This window comes from Thamnophis sirtalis, unplaced genomic scaffold (genome assembly GCF_051295495.1).
Source record: "Thamnophis sirtalis isolate CommonGarterSnake01/CBP01778 unplaced genomic scaffold, rThaSir2_p1.2 scaffold_11, whole genome shotgun sequence".
Classification (NCBI taxonomy): Eukaryota; Metazoa; Chordata; class Lepidosauria; order Squamata; family Natricidae; genus Thamnophis; species Thamnophis sirtalis.
Genome location: NW_028261391.1, coordinates 36,096,612 through 36,118,011, shown reverse-complemented (window position 1 = coordinate 36,118,011; position 21,400 = coordinate 36,096,612). Strand labels below are relative to the sequence as shown.

Here is a 21,400-nt window from a genome sequence, read left to right as displayed (position 1 = left end):
ATTTGAGCTCTCCCACTATGAATCTGTCCATTACTTAGATCAACAAAAGTGGTCCTTTCAACTAACTCAAAGTTTCTCAACTTTGGCAGTTTTTAGATGTGTAGACTTCAACTCCTAGACTTCCCCATCCAGAAGCTCAGCTATGCAGCAGATGGAAGAAGGTCTTCTGTGTGGCTGTCAGATTCTGGAATGCACTTCCAATATTTAGAAAATGAAAATGTTTCCTATTTGCTTCCAAATGCACTTCAAACAGCTGGTTTTAACCTTTGAAATTCTACATGGTTAACTAATGAGGCTGTACTTGCAGGACAGCTTCCTCCAACTGATTATGACCCATCTGACCTATTTCTCCTATCAGTGATGCCTCATTTCATGAAACGAGGGTGATGAAGACACAAATGATGTTTTTCCATAGGGGCCTCTGCACACGAAATGCTCCCGCATCCTTCAAGATTTTAATCTGCCCCCATGCTGTTGGTTTTCCATAAGCAATTAAAAACATTTTTTCCCAACACATGAGTTTACATTTTCTGTGACAGCCTTAGATATATTTTGGGTTTCTTTTATTATTTTGTTCTGTTTATTTCTTTTACAGTGGATGTTTCATGATTTGTATTGAAAGATGTTATAAGCAGCCAAGAATTTACTAATGTATTAATATATAGATAATGTATTAGTAATATCGATTTCACATTGACTAAGTCTGCCCAGAGATGAACTTCAATTAATTTTCTCTGCTTTGCAACTTTCTTAACCACAGGACTGTCCCGAACTCGTCTTCAGTAGATTTAGAGGAGGAATGTTTATATTATAAGCACGTGTAGCAGTTTTTCCAAACTCACAACTATGAATGTGCTAATGTTCCTGCTGTAACAGTTTTGAATTATGCATGCTCAAATATATGCTGATCAGCTAATGCATAATGTATATATACAATCATTATATAAATGGAGTCTTCTATAGTGTCAACTGTGAGCTGCCTCATGGAAACTCAGCATCAGTCTACAACCCCTTAATGCCAAGTAAAACAATTCGTTGCCACCGGCTGTCTCCGTTGTTTTTCTGGGAAGTGGACAAAATGTCCAAGAATGACTTTGGGTCTCTAATCTGCTTCATAAGCCCAGTGTTTTCTTTGGACGTGTGTTAGATCGGTCTATAAAAAAGGACAAAATTAAGCAACAGTGCAAGGAAGGAAGCTTAGGTTCAGATAGTATTCTATTAAACTGAAACTGTGTAACTAGCTGTATCCTCCCTGCAGTTCCGTCATGAATGGGTGAACCCGTCAAGCAGCAGTTTTGAGAGAACATCTCTATGATATTCTCAGCATTCCACATCTATCCAGCTGGCCAAAAGGTTGAAGATCTTGATTTAGAATACGGCAAGAACCCACCAAACTGCAGTTTATCAACAAACCATATTTTTAATTCATAGTTAGGGTGAGCACATTTACCATTTTTTCTGGTACTAGTTTTTAAGATTCCAAGGTTGTTTAAAAAAAAAAAAAAAGTCTTGTGGTAATATGGTTTCAGCCAGAGTGTTGAAGACATCTGTTATAAGTCTCAGGGGCCCCCCATAATAGAGCAGTGGTAAGAAATACAGTATTAGCAATTCTAGTGCAGAAACATCTGGAGGACCACAGGTTCTCTTTGCCTTCTTTTAAGCATCTACTGCTCAACCTGCTGCTTTATATAAACACACACCCCCTTAATGTTTTCACTGCATCATGTTTTTCCATAGCCTCATGAGAACTTTGCTTGATAAAGGGACCCATAAATATAAATAATGAAAGAATATCTAAATAAACAACCAAGCTTGAGCTGCAGAAAAAATTCTAGGAACTCTAGGCAATTATTCATCCTAGGATTTTTACCCCTCCGTCAAAAGCAAAATGACAGGCAGCCCAGCCTCTTTGCTGTTAATTTGATTGCAAGACCTTTTCCTGGAGTTCTGTCAAAGTATTGATTGCCCTGCATTGCACAAGCAGCTCCAAATGGACAGATCCAGCAGTGATAGAAAACAGTTCTCTGAAGCGGAACTGTATCCTGCTGTCACTGAGCAAGATTCCTGCTGTTCAAAGGAATGGGGGTAGCAATTAGAACATTCTTTTTGGGGCTCCCCACTGAGAGATGATTAAAAACCCTGGAGCTGAGAGTCAGGTAGGTCAGGCTGTGAGAAGAAAGGCAAAGCCCATATGTTTCCTTTTCATTCTGGTGGAGAAAAGACTAGGAGAGGGATCTCCCATCTTAGCCAGATGGATGGAATCCACTTATAAAGTTCACCAATCCAGTTACAGATAGTAATTTAGAATATGGCTGGAGGTACTGTGCTTATACAGTTTAGTGTGAGCTCACCATTGGTATAGTGCATTTTTGATTGAGTTTCTTGGTTAGGTTTAGACATGATGCTATAGTTCACATAATTGTGGCTCACTGAATAGGCCCTAACAAATGGGGTCCACAGAGCATGTTAAGACATGACCTGATTATTTTATAGTTTGATATGGTGTGTCACATGAATTTGGCCAGATTGTGGGCAATCTTTGTTTAATATCAAAAGTTACATTATAATGAATATAACGAAATATTACTTTTCCAGGTATTATAATGCCTGTTTTTGTCTCAAGTTTTGCACCAGCTTAAGACAGGACATTAAATAAGTAAGGCTTCCCTAAACTATGTCACCCCCACCCCCACTAGTTGGACCTAGAATGATCATCCTGACTGGAGGTTCTGGGAGGAAGCTTAAACATTTGGAAGATAACAGAGTAAAGAAAGCTGTGTTTGATAAATCTTATTTCTTCAATCTGGTACAATATCAACCTATGTATCATATTGAGGATGATATAGAACATATGTCACATCTGGACAGAAGAAGTTTGGATAAGAGAGAGCCAGAGTGATTTTTTTATTTCACTTGCTCTCTGTTTTCCCGGTGGTGGGATTCCATTTTTTTTTCCTACCGGTTCTGTGAGAGAGTGTCTTGTGCGCCCGCTCGCGCTTTGCACATGGGCACAGCACTCAAAGACCGCCCTCAGTGTCAGTGAGGGTGAAATAAGTTCTGGTGTGCATGAAAGCCAGTATGTGATTGCACCATCTTCCCCACTATGAACCCTGACCCAGATTTTGAATTGACTCTCTTGCCCACTATGCTATTGTGCATTGGCTTATTGTTGACTTGGTTAACTAAGCAGGTTTTCAATATTGTATTGTTGTCACCTTACTGCCTGTATATGTTGTAACTCTTGCAGATCCATGGGAGGTAATTATCCTAGATGTTTCAGAAAGACAAGCAGGAGAAAAACCTATTCCTGATTTGAGTGGCTTTGACAAGTCAGTAGGAAGAAAAGGCACAGCAGTGGTTATGAGTTGGGATCATTTAAAAAAGTCTCCCAAGTTTTGCTTTATCTGCAGAGGGAACAAGAGGCAGTAAAATGGCCACAACAATCAGAGGAAGACCTCAGTGAGCAGTGGTCTCCAACCTTGGCAACTTTAATACTTGTGGACTTCAACTCCTAGAGTTCCTCAGCCAGGAACTCTGGGAGTTGAAGTCCACAGGTCTTAAAGTTGCCAAGGTTGGAGACCACTGTCAGTGAGGATGAAAAGAGGGGGGCGAGCACAGCAGGACAGTTAGCCTGGGAAAATCAATATGTTTGATAGTGACACATATGATAAGATATTGTAATTCAGAAGAACGTGGGCAATGTTTTGAAGCAAATTTCTGAAAAAAGGGGATTTTTTAAAAAATGCGACAGATAACTAAAATATACAGCTTATTGAGAAGCTCGGTGTATCCCTCTGTTTAGTTTTATAGAACTACTAGAAATAACACAGCAATATTTTGTGCCACTTTTTTTATTAATTGCAGAGAGTTTCAGGTGACATTAGAAACAGCAAAAAGGAGAATTCCTTGCAGCATATATGCAACTGAACTGAAAAACTTATCTCAACCCTGCACATTTGGCAAAGGGCTAAATGATGATTTGGGAGACTGGCTAATCAGTAGAACTCAGGAAAAAAAATTAAAAAGTTGGTTAATATAGGTGAATTTAACATTCAAGACAGCTAATTTTTAGCACTGTGGATAGTGCTGCTAGAGATATTGTAAAGCTCCAGACAGGAGAAAAAAAATAAAAAATAAAAAGCAAACAAGCAGAAAATAACACATCAAAGTGAACTGTACTTTGGTAGTGAAAGAAAATTTAGAGAATTAACCTGAAGAAATTGTAATAAATTGGGATATGTTCTCTTTTACCTCTGTGACTAAATCATTGTTTCTCACCGTTGGCAACTTTAAAATGAGTAGCCTTCAAAGATGGCTGGGAAATTCTGGGAGTTGAAGTCCATACATCTTAAGAGATCCAAGGCTGAGTAACACTGGTTTGGCCTATAAACACTGGACTGAACATTCTGAAAAATCTGAATCAAATTAAAATCCTTTGATATTTTTTTCTCTATGATAGTAGAGATTGTTCAACAAGAAACTAGAAGAAGTCTATCTCACATGTACACAATGATAAAAAATATTACTGGAATACTCAGCAAAAAATGTGATGTTTGAATCAATGTATCGTGTGGGAACAAAGCTTTATTAAAATCTTCCAAGCTGAAAGTTCATTTATTGGAGTTATATATTGGCTATCAGGAACAGACCAAAAAATTGCATAGCTTCAGTGAATTATTCAGATTGATAGAATGTCTAAAGGATTCCTAGAATGCTTCCACTTATCCATAGGAATGGTCTATTTCCTGGTAAAGGAGTGAAATAGGATGTACAGTACATGACATGCATTTATGGCATAACTATTTTGGCTATGATGTATACATGTTTAAAGTGGACTGAGATGCTCCAATGGCGATGATGATGATGATGATGATGATGATGATGATGATGATAGAGAATCATTTCTGACTCTTGGCCATTCTAAAGGCCAGGTCTCTCCACATCTTCCAATCCTGCACTACTTCTTTGAGTTGTTCTACGCTGTGGCTGGTGTCAGCTTTGATGATGGCAACATACATAACCATAAATGTAGTAAGAGAATCCCTTTGTGAGAATGGGTAGTCAAAGAAAAGTGAATTATAACTGAGTGAATTATAACTGAGTAATATATACAAGTTATAGCTAATTAATATTAGACATCCCTGAAATACAGGTAAGAACTCGAATAAACAACATTACCATATTACTCTGCTACAAATTAATTGAACATTTGTTTATCTGAATATTTATTCAAAATATTGAGAATACTTTGAGAACGTTATTTGGAGAAAATATCACACTAAATCAAAATCATTCTATTTGCATATCTTTGTGGAACAACAAATCAAATCAATATTACTCTAAGGTTATATCTTATGTTCAGGGTTATACCCAGTGCTGGGATTCAGCCAGTTCTCACCACTTCCAGAGAACCAGTTGTTAACTTTCTGAGCAGTCTGATGGACTGGTTGGTGGAAGAAATCATTAGGGCAGAGAACCTGTTGTTAAATTATTTGAACCCCACTCCTGGCTATACCTTCACCTAAAAAGTGTTCAAGAAGAGTTGAAACAGTGGAGACCATCTTTTCATAGTGAAACATAACACTTATCTATTGGACAAACTAGTAACAAGAGACCATAAGAAATAGTGTAAGTGTGAACAACCAGAAAGATCAAAGAAACACCTGGACCTCTTTCTTACACTATACCAATGGTGGGATTCAAATGATTTAACCACCAGTTCTCTGCCCTAATGACTATCTGGGTAGGCGGGGCTTGGTGGTCATGTGACTGGGTGGGCATGGCCAACAGAATATCACTCAGGTTGATGGGTGCTTCGCCTCAGCTGTAACACTGTAATGAGGGTTAACCAGATAGGCAATTTCTGTAAGCAGAGCTATAAAGATTAGGCTAGAAACAACACCAGAATGTTTCCTTCCTGCCTGCCTTCCTTACAGGATTAGCCCTGTAAAGTGGAAAGAAACAAAAGGAGATTTCTTCCAACAACAGGTTCTCTGAACTGCTTAGAAAGTTAACAACCGGTTCTCCCAAATAGGTGCAAACTGGCTACACAGATGGGTTCTGATAACTATACAGAGGGGTTCTGATGTTGTCATCACATGTGATGACAACACATTGACCAGCTTTAAAAAGACAAATTATAGAAAGATGTTGTGACTGCAACGATTGGATATACCAGTACACTGTATTGGCAACAGAAACAGTGAAAATTTCTGGGTTACGGATACTGATTAAGAATGTATGTGATTTTGCTCAGTTATAGAGCCTAAGGCTGCCTGTACATGTTGTAATCCTTACAGCCTCCCTGGAGTCTCTCTCCTAGAAATCTCACTACGGCAAACAACAGAAAAACCTACTTCTAATTTGTTTGTCGATCAAGAGCAAAAACACAACATGCTCCTTTTGTTTTCCAAACTGATAAGAGTTGTGGCCTAGACCGAGAGAGAAAGAAGAACTCAGGTGGAAAAAGGCACATGATAAGTGACACGGAGAAATTTACTGCAGTTCAGCTTAAATTAATATAAAGTGCATATACCTGTAAATGCAAATACAAAAATAAATGAAATTAAGTTTCATAGTACTTAAAGAAGGCCGAGTCCCATATGTTAACCAGCTGGTATTTTTTATGTAACTGTTTTATTTGTCAAAAGTAAATATAAAGCTGTGGAGATAAAAATTGACCAATAGAATTATTGAAAGACTCCTTCTAATTTCTCTTTAACAATACTTTGAATGGCAACAGCTGACATTGGGCATAATATACTGTAGTTATTACCCACATATTAATGTCTACAGATCAAGATATAGAGACCAATTGAAATATTACCAAGTACATAGGTAGTAATTAAAACTTTTGCACTCACCAAAACTCCAGGATAAATTGCTTGCATTACCTGGATGGTTCCAGAATAATCTGTTCCCAATGTAGTCCTTCGGGTCTTCCATCAGTTCAGTCATCACCACTGTAATCAAGTCCATCCATTCACCTTGCTGCTGTTAATGCTCTTATTCTCTTTTCTTCCTTTCCCGGCATTATAGGCATCTCAAGAGAGCTGGATCTTGGATATTGTAATTCAAGCCTAGCAATTTTGATGAATGACAACTCTGGATCGATTTGTACAATATGTTTGTCTGTTTTCTTGGCTCTCCATAATATTCTCAAGAGTCTTCTCCCATATCAAAATTCAAAAGCATCAATATTCTATCAGTTAACTCCATCTAATTATCATCTCCTGCGATATCCCATTATAGAGCTGTGGTGACGCAGTGGTTAGAATGCAGTACTGCAGACTACTTCTGCTGATGTCAGTTTGGCAGTTCAGCAATTTGGCAGTTCAAATCTCACCAGGCTCAGAGTTGATTCAGCATTCCATCCTTCCGAGGTGGGTAAAACAAGGATCCATATTGTTGGGGGCAATATATAAACTGCTTAGAAGAGGCTGGAAAGCAGTACTGGCTAGTACTGGCCTACAGACACTAAGAATGGTGTCCATTGGCACATTGGTATCTTTAGACATTATGCTGACAAACCCAGCAATGCAGTCTCTTGGAAAAACTAATCACTTTATTGAGTGGCGAGCACACTTCAAACTGCACATTATACTTACTCTCAGTGGTGCCTATATCAAACTATTATTTCAACTTGGCAGTGCTCTAAATTGTCAGTTTTGTATTAAATCCTTTTATCTAAAACTTATTGCAGCTCATTAATTAGAAAATATATATTTTAAGTCATCAGATTTCAAAGGTATAATAATGCCTTTCAAATATTGCGATAGAAACAGCAGAATCTGTTTGCCATGGGCAATATTCCAACATGCAGCTATATTCTGAATATTTAATATTTCATTTATTTAATACAATTTACATGCCACCTACTTGAGGATTCTAAACAATAATAAGCTGTACATATTGACCAAAAAAGTACATTTAAGTGATAAAAACTAATCAAGTTATAAAACAAAGCAAGCTGTATTTTGATTTTAGGTAAAAATCTAATTAATTTTCAGGCATCCCTGTTCACTACTGGTCTTAAAAAAACCAAGCACTTAAGAACCTATTAGAAAATTATTTTTGTTGTTGATAACTTGGCACCCTCTTGTGGATATTTGCAGTGACTGCAGGATAAGTTGAGATCTCAAATATTTTTTATCAATGAGACTTTCCCAGGAATAGTTTCACTGAGCCAAAAGCAACCAAGGTAAATTATAGAAGAGAGATAATTACTGACCAAGTCACAAGGAACTAAGTGTGATCTTAGAATAGACCAAACTCTGATGCTTTAAGACTAATTTTGCTGAAATATCTGGTACATAGGTCCAATTTTTAACTTCAATTTTGAAAGAGCTACTATAATATATTATCTCCATTCAAACAACTTTTTTCAAACCCTCATGCTTACTCTATTTTTTTGGAAATTGCTTTCTGTACTTTTGAAAAATAAGTTAATTTAGGATGTTCATTCAAGGGAAATATAGTTTAGTCTGAGTTATACATTAGAATGCCTTTTTATTTCAATAATTCTTTAATTATTTTCTGTTTTGTTAATGCATCTTTGTATTTTAGTATTCCTCTCCATTTTATTTTATATTTTATAACATGGCCAGTGTATTATTCCTTTCTGTCAATGTTAAATATTCTTAAACACTGAAATGAATCTTATAGTATTATAGCCTTTAGGCCAGTGGTTCTCAACCTTCCCAATGCCGTGACCCTTTAATACAGTTCCTCATGTTGTGGTGACCCCCAACCATAGGAACCAGTGTCTTGTTTCCTAAGACCATCGAAAATATGTGTTTTCCAATGGTCTTAGGCCAGAGGTCTGCAATCTTAAACACTCAAAGAGTCACTTGGGCCCGTTTCCCAGAGAAAACAAAACACCGGGAGCCACAAAACCTGAGTGAGCATGGCCAACTCGATGTTACTCATTCCCACCAAGTCACTTGGCTACCCCCTAGCCACGGCTTCCCAGGTTTTGTGGCTGTTTTCTTTTCTTTGGGCAATACACAAATATACACACACACACATACACACATTTCTCCCTCTCCCCCTCTCTCTTTCTCCCTCTCCCATCTCTCTCTTTCTCCCTCCCTCTCTAAACTCTTTATCTGTCTCTCCCTCTACTCCATCTCTCTGATTTTCCCTCTCCCATCTCTTTTTCGCTCTCCCTCTCCCATCTCTCTCCCTCCCTCCCTCTCATCTCTTTCTCTCTCCCTCCCTTCATTTCTCTTTTTCCCTATCTCCCTTCCTCCCCCTCTCTCATTCCTCTCCCTCCCTCTCCCCATCTCTTTCTCCCTCTCTCCCTCCCTCCTATCTCTCCCTCCCTCTCCCCATCACTCTCTTTCTCTCTCCCTCTCTCCCCCTTCTCTCCATCTCTCTCTTCTGAGGAACAATCAGCAGTCATGATGGAGGCCTCCCTTCAGGTGACCCTCCTCCCCCTCTCACAATCCCCTGGCCTTGCTGTGTCATCCCTCCCCCTTGCACAAGAGGAGAAAGAGAGGGAGAAGGAGGAGGGTCTCCAGAGTGCAGGAGTGAAGCAGCCCTGTACCTCCCTTTGCACCACATTTGCCCATTAGGCAGCCTTTGCTTCCTGCCACTTTAGGTTTGAGCTTGTGCCCTCCGCACTCGGCCAAAGACATGGAGGACACAGCAGGTCATGGCTGGAGCCTTAGTGCAGGAGAGAAGCCACATCCTTTTGTGCCCTGTTAAGACCCTCCTTAAGCGAGCAGCCACCCACCCCGTGAACACCTTTGTTGCGGTCTGATGTTCACTTGTGGGTGGTCTCCCCATGTGTGTGCACCCTCCCGGCCACACCACAGCTGGCCAGGGGATTGCTAGAGGAGAAGGAGGAGAAGGAGGAGAAGGAGGAGAAGGAGGAGAAGGAGGAGAAGGAGGAGGAAAGGAAGTCTCAGCCGGGAAATGGGGAATGGACGGGGAGCAGGAGCACTACTTCCCGCCGCCGCCTCCTCTGACTGGGCGAGGAGCAGGAGAAGAGTCGGCGGGGCACCTGGGAAAGTGTACGGGGGCACAGGACAGGCACCTGAGTGAGCTGGAGAGTCACAGGGGAACCTGAGATGCAGAGATTCTGAAGCTCCAGCCCTGACGTGGTCAGGCGACCTGGCTCGACAGGCAGGGGATGCTGGGCAGCTCTCCCCCCACCCATTCCCTGTGGTGGCTGCTTCCTGAGTTCCACTGAGCCACCTCATTGGTACCACTCCAGGCCCCACTCATAGTGCTGGTCGAAAAAGTGGGGCTCAGTGCCGAGGGCGCGCATGTCTGGATGGCCACAATCAGCATGTACGGGAGCTGCTTTGCCACCGCCGCTTTGGCCCAGTTGCTCCTGCTGCCCCCGTCACCCACCAGCCAGGTCAAGGGGGCAGGCGGGCAGTGGACAGAGGGCAAAGGGTCAGGTGTGCCACTTCTGCAGAAGTTTCTTGCTGGCGGCGAGCAGGGAGGGTGGGCAGCAAGTGGGGCAGCATCAGGGGATGGCTGGGGGTGCAGCAGAGGAGCAGCAGGCTGTAGTGGAGACAGGTGCCCAAGAGTGAGAGCAGCGCGCCCAGCAGAAGCACCCCGCAATGCCACAGCCGCCACTGCCACCAGTCAAGCACCATGGCTCCATTGCTGGCATTAGCCACAGCTCCCCGGCCGGCACCATTGTGGGGTCAGGGAGCATGAGTTGTGGAAGAGCCATACTCAAGACTCTTAGGCGACCGCTGTGAAAGGGTCGTTCGACCCTCAAAGGGGTCACAACTCACAGGTTGAGAAGCGCTGCTTTAGGTTATTCAGTCTCAGTGAGGATAGCAATAGCAGTAGCACTTAGGATCATATACCACTTCACAGGGCTTTATAATCCTCTCTAAGCAGTTTACAAAGCCAGCATATTGCCCCCACAATTTCAATCCTCGCTTTACCCACCTTGGAAGGATGGAAGACTGAGTCAATCTTGAGCTTGGTGAGATTTGAACTGCCAAATTGCAGTCAGCCATCAGTCAGTAGAAGTAACCTGCAGTACTGCAGTCTAACCACTATGCCACTGTGGCTCATTGGTTGATATGTGGTTAGCTCTGGGCAAATTGTCTTTAATTGCCTTAATGGAATAACCAGAGTCCTTTTGAGTGTGGCAGAAAGGGAATGAAGAAAAAGAAAAATCACAAATGACAGAAAGTATGGTAGAGATTTTGGATTATGAACAACCAAGATGGCTTTTTAATAGCTAAGTTGTGTGCTTTTTAATGGACTAATAGCAAGCATGTAACATAGGGTTCACTGTGAATACTGAACAGACAGATTTTGTCCCAATACTGCCTTAATGCTTTCATTTTTTATTATGATCACTAACTAGAATTCTGCAACTTAAGTCAAATATTCAGCTTCAACATGTTTTGTAGATACAACATTTTGCCACATTCAAGGAAACTGGGTCATCTTGATCCAACAGGAATGGCTCTACTTAAAGTAAGTTGAACATGTCTGGATACTAGAAAAAGGAGGAGCCAATGTTGGAAAAAGGAGGAGCCAACATCGTAATGATACATTGTGCAGACTTGACAGTCCGAGTCCGCCGATGACACTTTTGCCCCTGGATGGTCCGGTAGGACCTAAACCATCCCGAAGAGACAATGATGAGGAAGACAAAACCTTGCTGGTCGCAGGGATACCGCAAAGTCCCTGATTGACCCAAGGGAAGCGCTTGCAACCGGCGGCAAACAGGCAGCCCCCAGGCTGACAAATTCGGAGATGGCTCCGGAAGGAAAAGAAGAAGTGAAAGTGTTCTATCTGGTGAGGCTTTTTTTTTACTTTCAGAAGATTGCCTTTTTTTAAAAGATAAATTAGTCCTCTAAGTAAGAATAAAGTGGTGAATTTAATCCTTATTGGACTGCCTTAGAAAGTTTTTTGCTCTTGCTTGTAACGATGTTTTGTGGATTGAAGTGATTGCAACGTTTCCTGTTTCTCCTCTTGAAGTGAATGTACTGATTTTTTTCCTCTATTCTTTACTACCTTAATTTTTTTTGGCTTAAACTAAAACTTTTTTTATTGTAACAAATTCCTCCTAATTGTTATAAAATTATATTAAAATAATTAAAGAAAAAGTATAAAAAAATGTGAATCTGCCATTCGGAAGCCTGAGTCTGAAGTTTTTTTTTTTTAAGCAATGTATCTTTTGTTCATTTCTATTTGACTTCACTGACTTTGTAATGGAAGGGTTTGGAACTTGTTTATAAAACCTGATAAAGACTCAAGGGCACAAACATTGTTTTGCAGGTGCTCTTGGAAAATATTTTGGCAAGAGAAGGAAAAGGAAAGAAAAAGGCAAGAACCCTTCTACTTTGAAAACCACAAAAGAACTTGTGTTTAAGATTTAAAATAAATATAGATATATTCTTCAAAAAAAATTGACAGGCTAGAGTGGCAGTGATTATCAGATTCCTCTTTTTTCTTTTTCTTTACATTTCTTTTCTTTTGGAAAAATGGATCAATATTCAGATGAGGAAAACTTAAAATTTCAAAACATCCTGGCTGGACTTCAAAACATTTTAGAAGGATTAGAGAGATTTGACAAGAAATTGGACAGACTATTGGGTATCACAGCAAAAGATGATGGGATTGGAGCCCCAAAAATTAAAGAAGAGAATGAAAATACAGAAAACAAAGACAAGATAATAGATGAACTCATTAATGGAGTAAATGTGAGTGTAAGCGGAAAGAAGGGAAGCTGGAAAAGTGACTTTGACAATTTGGAGCTTTATACCAAATTCCAAGATGCAGGAGAAAAAAAAGAGCAAAAAGAATGGAGTTAAGAAGACAAATCTATCCAGAAATAAGTTTGATAACCAAAGCTAAGCTTATGTTAATAACAATTCAAGGGCAACAAAACTACATGAGAGATCTTCTAAGCTACAAAGTGCGGAGAGAAGTTCAAAACTCTGGAAAAGAGCTGAAAAGAGAATTGACACAATAGCTGGCAAGAGAGATAAGACCATTTTGCTACTGGAAAGATACTGGTTGATAATGCTAGTTGATGATAAAAAGTTAACTAATTTTTGATGATTAATAAGTAGGGATTTTAGTATTCTGTAGACTGTTTTAGATTATCACTGAATGTTTATTCGTTAACATATAATTTACTATGATATTAATAATGAAATGATAACCTTAATTAGGATAAATAATCAGGCCATAAATTGTAAATTGGGATCTGGCAAAAAGACTTATAAATCTTATTAACAAATTTTTGCTTAGATCTTGTTATGAAGGTATAATTAATTTGGGTCAGAAGAGAAGAGAGATGATACAAATAGCAAACAATTCATTTTTTTTTCTTTTAACTATAATAATAATAAGGAAATGTTAATGGATACTTCTGATGATTATTAAGTAGAAATGTTAACATCTCTTAGATTGTCTTAGATTTTAAATGTTTATTTTGTTAACATGTAATTAACTACAATAATACTAATGAAATGATAACCTTAATTAGTAAAATAAACTGGATATAAATTGTAATCTGGGACTTAGGGAAAAGACCTATAAATCTTCTTAATAAATTTCTGTTTAGAGCGGGTTATAAAGGTATAATCTCTTTTGGGCCTGAGGAGAGGAGAGGTGAGATAAATAGTAAATAATTTTAGTTAACTACAATAATAACAAGGAAATGTTAATGGATAATATTTAATGATATATACAGGTATGTTGTACTAGTAAAAGCAAATTGGACAGAAGCGTTAATTTGTGAGTTCTGGGGGGAAGGAGAGGGAATGTTAGATATCCTACTAACTGACTTTCTTTTAGAATATGTTATAAAGATGTAAAGTTATGGCAGACTCATTGAGATTGCGAAAGTATGCCAGTAGATGGTTGTATCTTCAAATATAAATGATTTTAGATAAAAACACGTTTAAGTAACTGTAATCAAATGAAAATTGTGGTACAGTGATAGTAAAATACATAAATTCTAAAATGTACAACTCAATTTGAATGAAGTATATGTAATGATTGTGGAAGAAACGCACAAAATGTATCTGTAACAACAACAAAAATTTTAAAAAAAGAAAATGTCTGGATAGTTCATCAAGTAAGGAGTTATGAAATGGGCCTTGTGTCCCTATTGGAGGCTCAATATACATGGAATATGGGCTATGAATTTAAGGGGATTGTCTCTACAACACAAACTTAATTTATGTAGAATGTTTTTATAGCTCAGAATTATATGTAAGGAGATACATACAGCATTTTTTTGCCTCCTGAAGGCCCACCCCTTCATCAAAATGGCTGTGCCAAGAATACACCATCAGCAGAGGAGGAGCAGAGACAAGAACTAAGGTGCTCTGGGAGGATTCACTGGAAGCCTGCCTACCTCAGAGACTATATATGTGCAATCCAGGGGGAAGGAGTGCTACATCCTGATGCCTCCAGGCAGAAGTGTCAATCAAGTGGGAAATGTTTGTTTATTGGCTCCGGGGCGGATACAGTCTGGTGGGAGCAGGGCAGGCTCCCTATTGGTTGACTGTCTGACAGTTCGCTTATAAAAGAGCTGTCAGACCCCAGTTGTTTGTTCATTGTCAGTTGTGTTAATAAACTGTTATTGCATCCATTCGTCTCCGTGCTGTTACCTCAGGCGAGTATTTACCAGCTCTATAATAGCCAAACATCAACTTAGCCATTTTTGAGAATTCACAATTTTTGTTTTTGCAGGGATTAATTTTTCCACGTTAATTCATAATTATCTCCCATCATCAAAGAACCCAGGCCTTCTGAATAAAATAATAACTTAACCCCTGTGTGTAGCATTTTTCTACAAAATAACGTAATTTTAAGCCCAAAATTGGCAGTGGTTATTAGGGAAAGTCTTGGACCTCGGGAGGTCACTGTGCCTCAGATAGGTGGGTGTGAGTCCCCTTTTTGTGAAGTGGGGCCTTGGAGATCAGGTGGGCCTTTTGTCATGTACCTGTCTCCCTGCTGCATTTCATTGGCCCTGCCTGAGCTGCTGGATGTGTTAGCCGGGCTGACGATTGATTTCTCCAGGCTTATGGTCCTGGGAGATTTCAATCTGCCTTCCATTGGTGAGACATCCGATTCAGCTTGGGAGTTCATGGCTTCCATGACGGCTATGGACCTAACTCAGTTAATTCGACACCCCACTCATAACAAGGGACACACGCTCGACCTGATTTTTCTCTCTGGATAGTGAATGAATGATCTAGTTTTAGGGGATATTGTTATTCAACCCTTGTCATTGTCTGATCATTTCCTCCTCAGGCTTGACTTCCATACTGCTACCGCCCACCGCAGGGAGGTGGAACCGATTAGATGGTTCCGCCCCAGGCACCTGATGGACCCTGAAAGTTTCCTGATGCAGCTTGGGACTTTTCCTGAATCCCTTGCTCACAGTTCGACCTAGGCCCTAGTGGAAGCTTGGGATAGAGCAGCCACTGGGGCCTTGGACCGCATTGCGCCTTTGCGGCCTCTGACTCGGTGCCAATCCCGGGTAGCTCCTTGGTTTACTGAGGAGCTCCGGGAGATTAAGTGCCGGAGAAGACACATAGAAAGTGGTTGAAGGGCCAGCTGGTCCGAATCTGACCGAACACTAGTAAGAACTCATATTAAGTCCTACTTAGTGGCGATAAAAGCGGCAAAATGGGAACATTTTTCCGCTCTTATCACATCCGCAGAAACTGCCCAGCTGCCCTGTTTAGGGTGACCCATTCCTTACTTAATCAAGGAATTGGGGATGACCCCTTGCAGGGCAGGGTTGAGGAATTAGTCCAGTATCTGCAGGACAAAATTGCTCGGATTCGGACAGGCTTGGACTCTGACTGGGTAGATTCAGGCAAGTCGATGGGGATTAATCTTGTGGAGACTATCTGGAATGAGTTTGATCCTGTGACTCCCGAGGGTGTGGACAGGATTATGGGGAGACTCAGTGCTGCCACTTGTGTGCTGGACCTGTGTCCCTCCTGGTTCGTTTCGGCTTCCCGGGAGGTGACATGAGGCTGGCTCCAGGCGATTACCAACGCTTCATTGAGGGATGGGTTCTTTCCCACCACCTTGAAGGAGGCAGTGATAAGGCCCCTCCTTAAGAAGCCTTCCCTGGACCCAGTTTCTTTAGCCAACTATCGTCTGGTCTCCAACCTCTGCTTTGTAGTGAAGGTTGTTGAGAATGTGGTAGCACGTCAACTTCCCCAGTACCTGGATGAAGCTGCCTACCTGGATCCGTTTCAGTCAGGTTTCAGGCACGGGTACAGCACTGAGACGGCATTGGTCACATTAGTTTATGATCTCTGGCGGGCCCAGGACAGGAGTTGCTCCTCTGTCCTAGTCTTATTAGACCTCTCAGTGGTTTTCAATACGATCGACAATGGTATCCTATTGTAATGACTTGGGGGTTGGGAGTGAGGGGCACCATTTTGCGGTGGTTCTCCTCCTACCTCTTGGATCGATCGCAGTTCGTGTTAACTGGAGGGCAGAGATCGAGCCCAAGGTGCCTCACTTGTGGGGTGCCCCAGGGGTCGGTCCTCTCACCCCTCCTGTTCAACATATATATGAAACTGCTGGGTGACATCATCCGTGGTTTTGGGGTATGGTATCATAAATATGCTGATGATACCCAACTTTTCATCTCTACCCCAAACCACCCCAATGATGCCCTTGACATGATGTTCCGGTGCCTGGAGGATGTGCGGATCTGGGTGGGGATGAACAGGCTCAAGCTTAATCCCTCCAAGACTGAGTGGCGGTGGTACCCGTCAGCGTGATTAGTGCATCAGGTAACCTATTTGATGATAAGGGGAAGAAATTTTAGCCCCCTCAGAGAGGGCCCGCAATCTGGGAGTCCTCCTGGATGCTCGGCTTAGTTTAGAAGAACATCTTATGGCTGTGACCAGGGGGGCCTTCTACCAGGTCTGCCTGGTATGCCAGTTGCGCCCCTTCCTGGATTGGGATGCCGTGTGCACAGTCACTAACACCCTCGTCCTTTCTCACCTGGACTACTGTAATGCTCTCTACATGGCGTTGCCCTTGAAGAGCACCCGGAGGCTCCAGCTGGTCCAGAATGCAGCCGCATGGGTTGTCATGGGGGTACCTAGGTGCTCCCCGTTACACCCCTTTTAGGTGGCCTGCACTGGTTGTGGTTGTTTTCCGGGTGCGATTCAAGGTGTTAATTATGATCTTTAAAGCGCTCCATGGCTTAGACCCAGGGTACTTGTGAGACCTACTGCCACCAGTAGCCTCCTACTCCCACAGAGTTGGCCTCCTCAGGGTGCCGTTGGCCAGGCAGTGTCAGCTGGCGATCCCCAGGGGGAGAGCTTTATCTGTGGGAGAGCCTTCCCTAATCCCTGACCTCCGGTCCTTCCGGCGCGCCATAAAAAGTTGGCGTTTTCAGCAAGCTGGCCTGGCCTGAATAGAATAAATTAAATTATTAATTTTAATTGTTAATTTTAATTTAATCCTAAATTTGATTTAAATTGTCAATTGAAGGTTATTGGATTTCCTATTTAATCTTTTTTACCTTTTCTTATATGTGTTTTTGTGTTGTATGCTGCATTGAGTCCTTTGGGAGAAGGGTGGCATATAAGTCCAATAAAGTAAAGTAAAGTATTAAAGGAACAAAGATATGAGTTTAAATGCAACTGAAATTTTAATTTAGGTCTAAACAAGAATCATTCTGAAAATTGTGATGCTAAAGCTTTATCTCACTGGCTTGATTCACACATCATGATATTACCATAGTTGATTAAATAAATCACAATTAGCTAAAGTTACACAGCATGCCAAGCTATAAAACGTGGTTTACAAACCACAGTGCCTGTATATATATTATATGCAAATCCAAACTCAAACTCCATTAAGTCTTAATACAATTGTAAATCCGATCATTTTTTTTATTCTTTGTGATGTAACTATAAATAAACATACTGTAACATTATCTTGAGTAAATATAGGCTGAAATCTTATGTCTGTGTGTGTTTGTGCCAGTGGTGGGTTACGACCGGTATGCCCCGGTACGGGCGTACTGGTACCTGCCGGGAGCACCAGGTACTGTTCCGGTATAGTGTTCCGGAGGGCCTACCTGCCTGCCCGCGCTCTATACCGGTATTTGAAGTTTTTAGGGCTTCCGCACAAATGCAAGGACCATACAATGCCGGCGTGATGCTCCGCCAAGCAGCTGGAGCATCGCAGAGGGGTTGCAGAGCATTGTGGGCGGTAAGTACGCATGTGCACGCTGCACACATTCATGTGGTGGGCACCCAGCCCCATTGCACTTCACCAGTTGCAACAGGATCCGGAACCCACCACTGGTTTGTGCACATGTACTCATGTTTGTGCATATGCTTATTACTTGATTTCATTGTATCTGATTATTGCATAACCGACAACTGAATGTATGAACTGAAAACCATTGAAGTGGTATGAAGGAATACAAATATTTGATGACTTACACACAGAAATCATAATATGCAAGCAATAAGCATTCAAATTTGAACCACCCAAGGCTATTTGTGTTTCTAACATACCAGAAGTCTACAAGAAAAATGGAGTCCATATCATGCTTGGCTGTTTTCCATCTTCCCTACTTCATCCCCATTCTACAACTCAATTCAAATCAGGATGAAGCAGAAATCCCATGAAAGTTGAATCATTAACATTATCAGCATAGACACTACTATTTTCTTCTCCATATAACTGTAGCCAGACTTCATTCCCCGATTCCAAATGGAGTAAAACAGATCCAGAAGCCTGATCCACATTGTTTTCCTGGTACTGGTCATAGGTGATTATGATTGCTGTGTCCTTCTTGAATAAACTAACTTTCAGATCTGAGGCATATACACTGAGATGATATGCAAAATAATATACTCCAGAAATGGTGCATTGGAACTTTCCTGTGACGGTATTGTAGTGATTTTGTTCATTGTAGAAGACCTTTGTAAATTTGATAGGCATATTAATATAAGAAACTTTGGATGTTAAACCAACACTAAAGGCAGATCGATAGACACTGGCACTTTCCCCCTTCGATCCTGGAAAGCCTGGAAGACCTGGTACTCCTCGAGCACCTGGCATACCAGGAAGTCCGTTATCTCCCCTTTCACCCGGTCCACCTATAAAGTAAATTGAATTTTTATATTAGGATAGTTCATTCTCATTTAACTGAAGACTCATATCTGATTGCATTATATTACCCTCTATTTCTCTTCAAGACACCAAAGTCCTCTTATAAATGGCAATAACAGCAGTTATAACTAATATTACAGTTAGCGATGAATCCTGTGATTATTTATCAGAGGTTATTACTCATGAATTCCAAGCACTTCACCTTTTCAGAGTTATGAGTTTAGTGATAGTACTCCACCAAGGACAAATAGAATGACTCCTAGCTTAATCTTCTTCATAGTTGTACGTTTTGGTGTTCAGGTTTTAAGAAGATCCCCACATTCAACTGTTATTGAGGCTATGAGAGCCCATTAATCAGAAATTGCAGTTGCCCCACTTCCTGCTAGCTTCCCAATATATGGAGCCATTCTAATCACATGAGAAATATTGTTCCATAGAAAAGGAAGGCTGTAGAGAGAATAGGAGTCTGATATCCCTATCAACAATACTCTCCTAGAATGTGTTTCTAAATAGACAGACACCATTGAATGCAGGTAGCCCTAAAGATGCACTAGGGACATTTCAAAATATCTCTGTACCTCTAGTTCTGTGGTCATAGCTGTATCAAAAGTTGTGGGTGGGGGTATCCCTTGGGAATTTTCATTTGTATACCTCAAGGCACATATGGCCTTGGATCTAGTTTAGCTATAATGGGAATCCAGTGCTAGTTGGTGTAAGAGATCCAGTTTACCAAGAGGAACGGCAGGCTCTACTATCTCCTCCATTTACCTAATGGAGGAGATAGTAGCATTTGCAAATGGGAATGGATTCCCCAGCTATTCCTGGAAAAATCTATTATCTGCCCATAAAAGTGGTAGATGGGGCAGAAGATAATTCTTTGAGGGGCAACAGTGGATTTGGATCAATAGGAAATAAAGGATATTATCAAAAAACCAAAGTGCTGATAGTAGCAGAAGAAACAGTAAGCATTATTTCAAATGAGAAAGAGAATAAAGATATCCTTGACCATCTTCTATCACCTAAATGAGCATCTTTTTCAATCTGCCATTTATTTTGATTGCAGTAATTTCTGCAAAACATGAAGTCTCATAAATAGTTATCTGTTGTAGATGCATAAGTATGCATTAATAAATAAGGGATATAATAGTTGATTTTGTTTTCCTTTGCTAGTACATGGACATGGTGGTTTCTCATTGTATATAGGAACTTTGTTAGGACGTGATTATCATCAGCTAGATGCTTTTAGGAAGCTATTAAAAGAACAACATATCTCTTTATCCTGTTTAACCGATGATAAGCTTTTCATGGTAATGATAAGGATAAGGATTCTTGTAATATTGCTTTTATGACAGGGAGGGAGGATAAAAATGCCAGTATGTATCATACCAGTCATGACATGAATGGCAATATACGGGTAGTAGATATTTAATAGTTGTGTTTGCGTAACATCCTTATTTGTTCTGACAGTCAAATCAGCAGGACAGGGATATTCACAAAAAAGAAGAGAAGGCCTCCCAAGATGGAAAGAACAGGTGAACAATACTGGGAAAACAGAAAAATCACTTTACTTTGAAAAGAAATAATGTTTCAGGATTGCAAATGGATGCACCAAATTGGAGTATCTGGAACATATCTGTGGCCTTGGCTTCCCCCACCCCCCCAGTTGGATAAAAAGATGTTACTACGGATGGTTTTGGACACAGTGGCTCGGTGGCTAAGATGCTAACTTTGTCGATCAAAACGGTCGGCAGTAAGCATCCATAGCGCCACGTAATAGAATGAGCTCCCATTATTTGTCCCAACCTCTGCCAACCAAGCAGTTCGAAAGCATGTAAAAATGCCAGTAGAAAAATAGAAACCACCTTTGGTGGGAAGGTAGCAGTGCTCTGTGCGTCTTCGGCATTTAGTCATGCTGCCCACATGACCACGGAGATGTATTCAGATAGTGCTGGCTCTTTGGCTGTGAAACAGAGATGAGCACTGCCCCCTAGAGTCAGGAATGACTAGCACATATGTGTGAGGGGAACCTTTATTTTTACTTTGGGGGTGGTTTGGTTGCAATATTATTTTAAAGCCACTTTGCCACTTTTACTTATTCATTGATCTATTTACATTTATTTTATCTACAGAGATCATGCAAGATGGAAGATGGCTGCCCGAGCCAAACGCTCGGGCTTGCAAGGAGCAGAAAACATTCAGATTCTCAGAACTGAGTCTCCGTTTTTTGAAAAAGAGGAGCCCCTGAAAAAGACTGGCTACCAGGCGAGCCAGGCAGATGGTTATCTGGAGG

General features: G+C 40.9%; 1 protein-coding gene across 1 annotated transcript; it reads right to left on the bottom strand.

Annotated features, from left to right (window-relative positions):
- Window positions 1–18,588: 18,588 nt before the first annotated feature.
- Window positions 18,589–19,186, bottom strand: LOC148043608 (adiponectin-like). Its single transcript, XM_087724937.1, has one exon. The coding sequence runs from the start codon at window positions 19,057–19,059 to the stop codon at window positions 18,589–18,591; it is 471 nt and encodes a 156-aa protein (XP_087581063.1). The 5' UTR covers window positions 19,060–19,186.
- Between the last annotated feature and the right edge of the window lie 2,214 nt (window positions 19,187–21,400).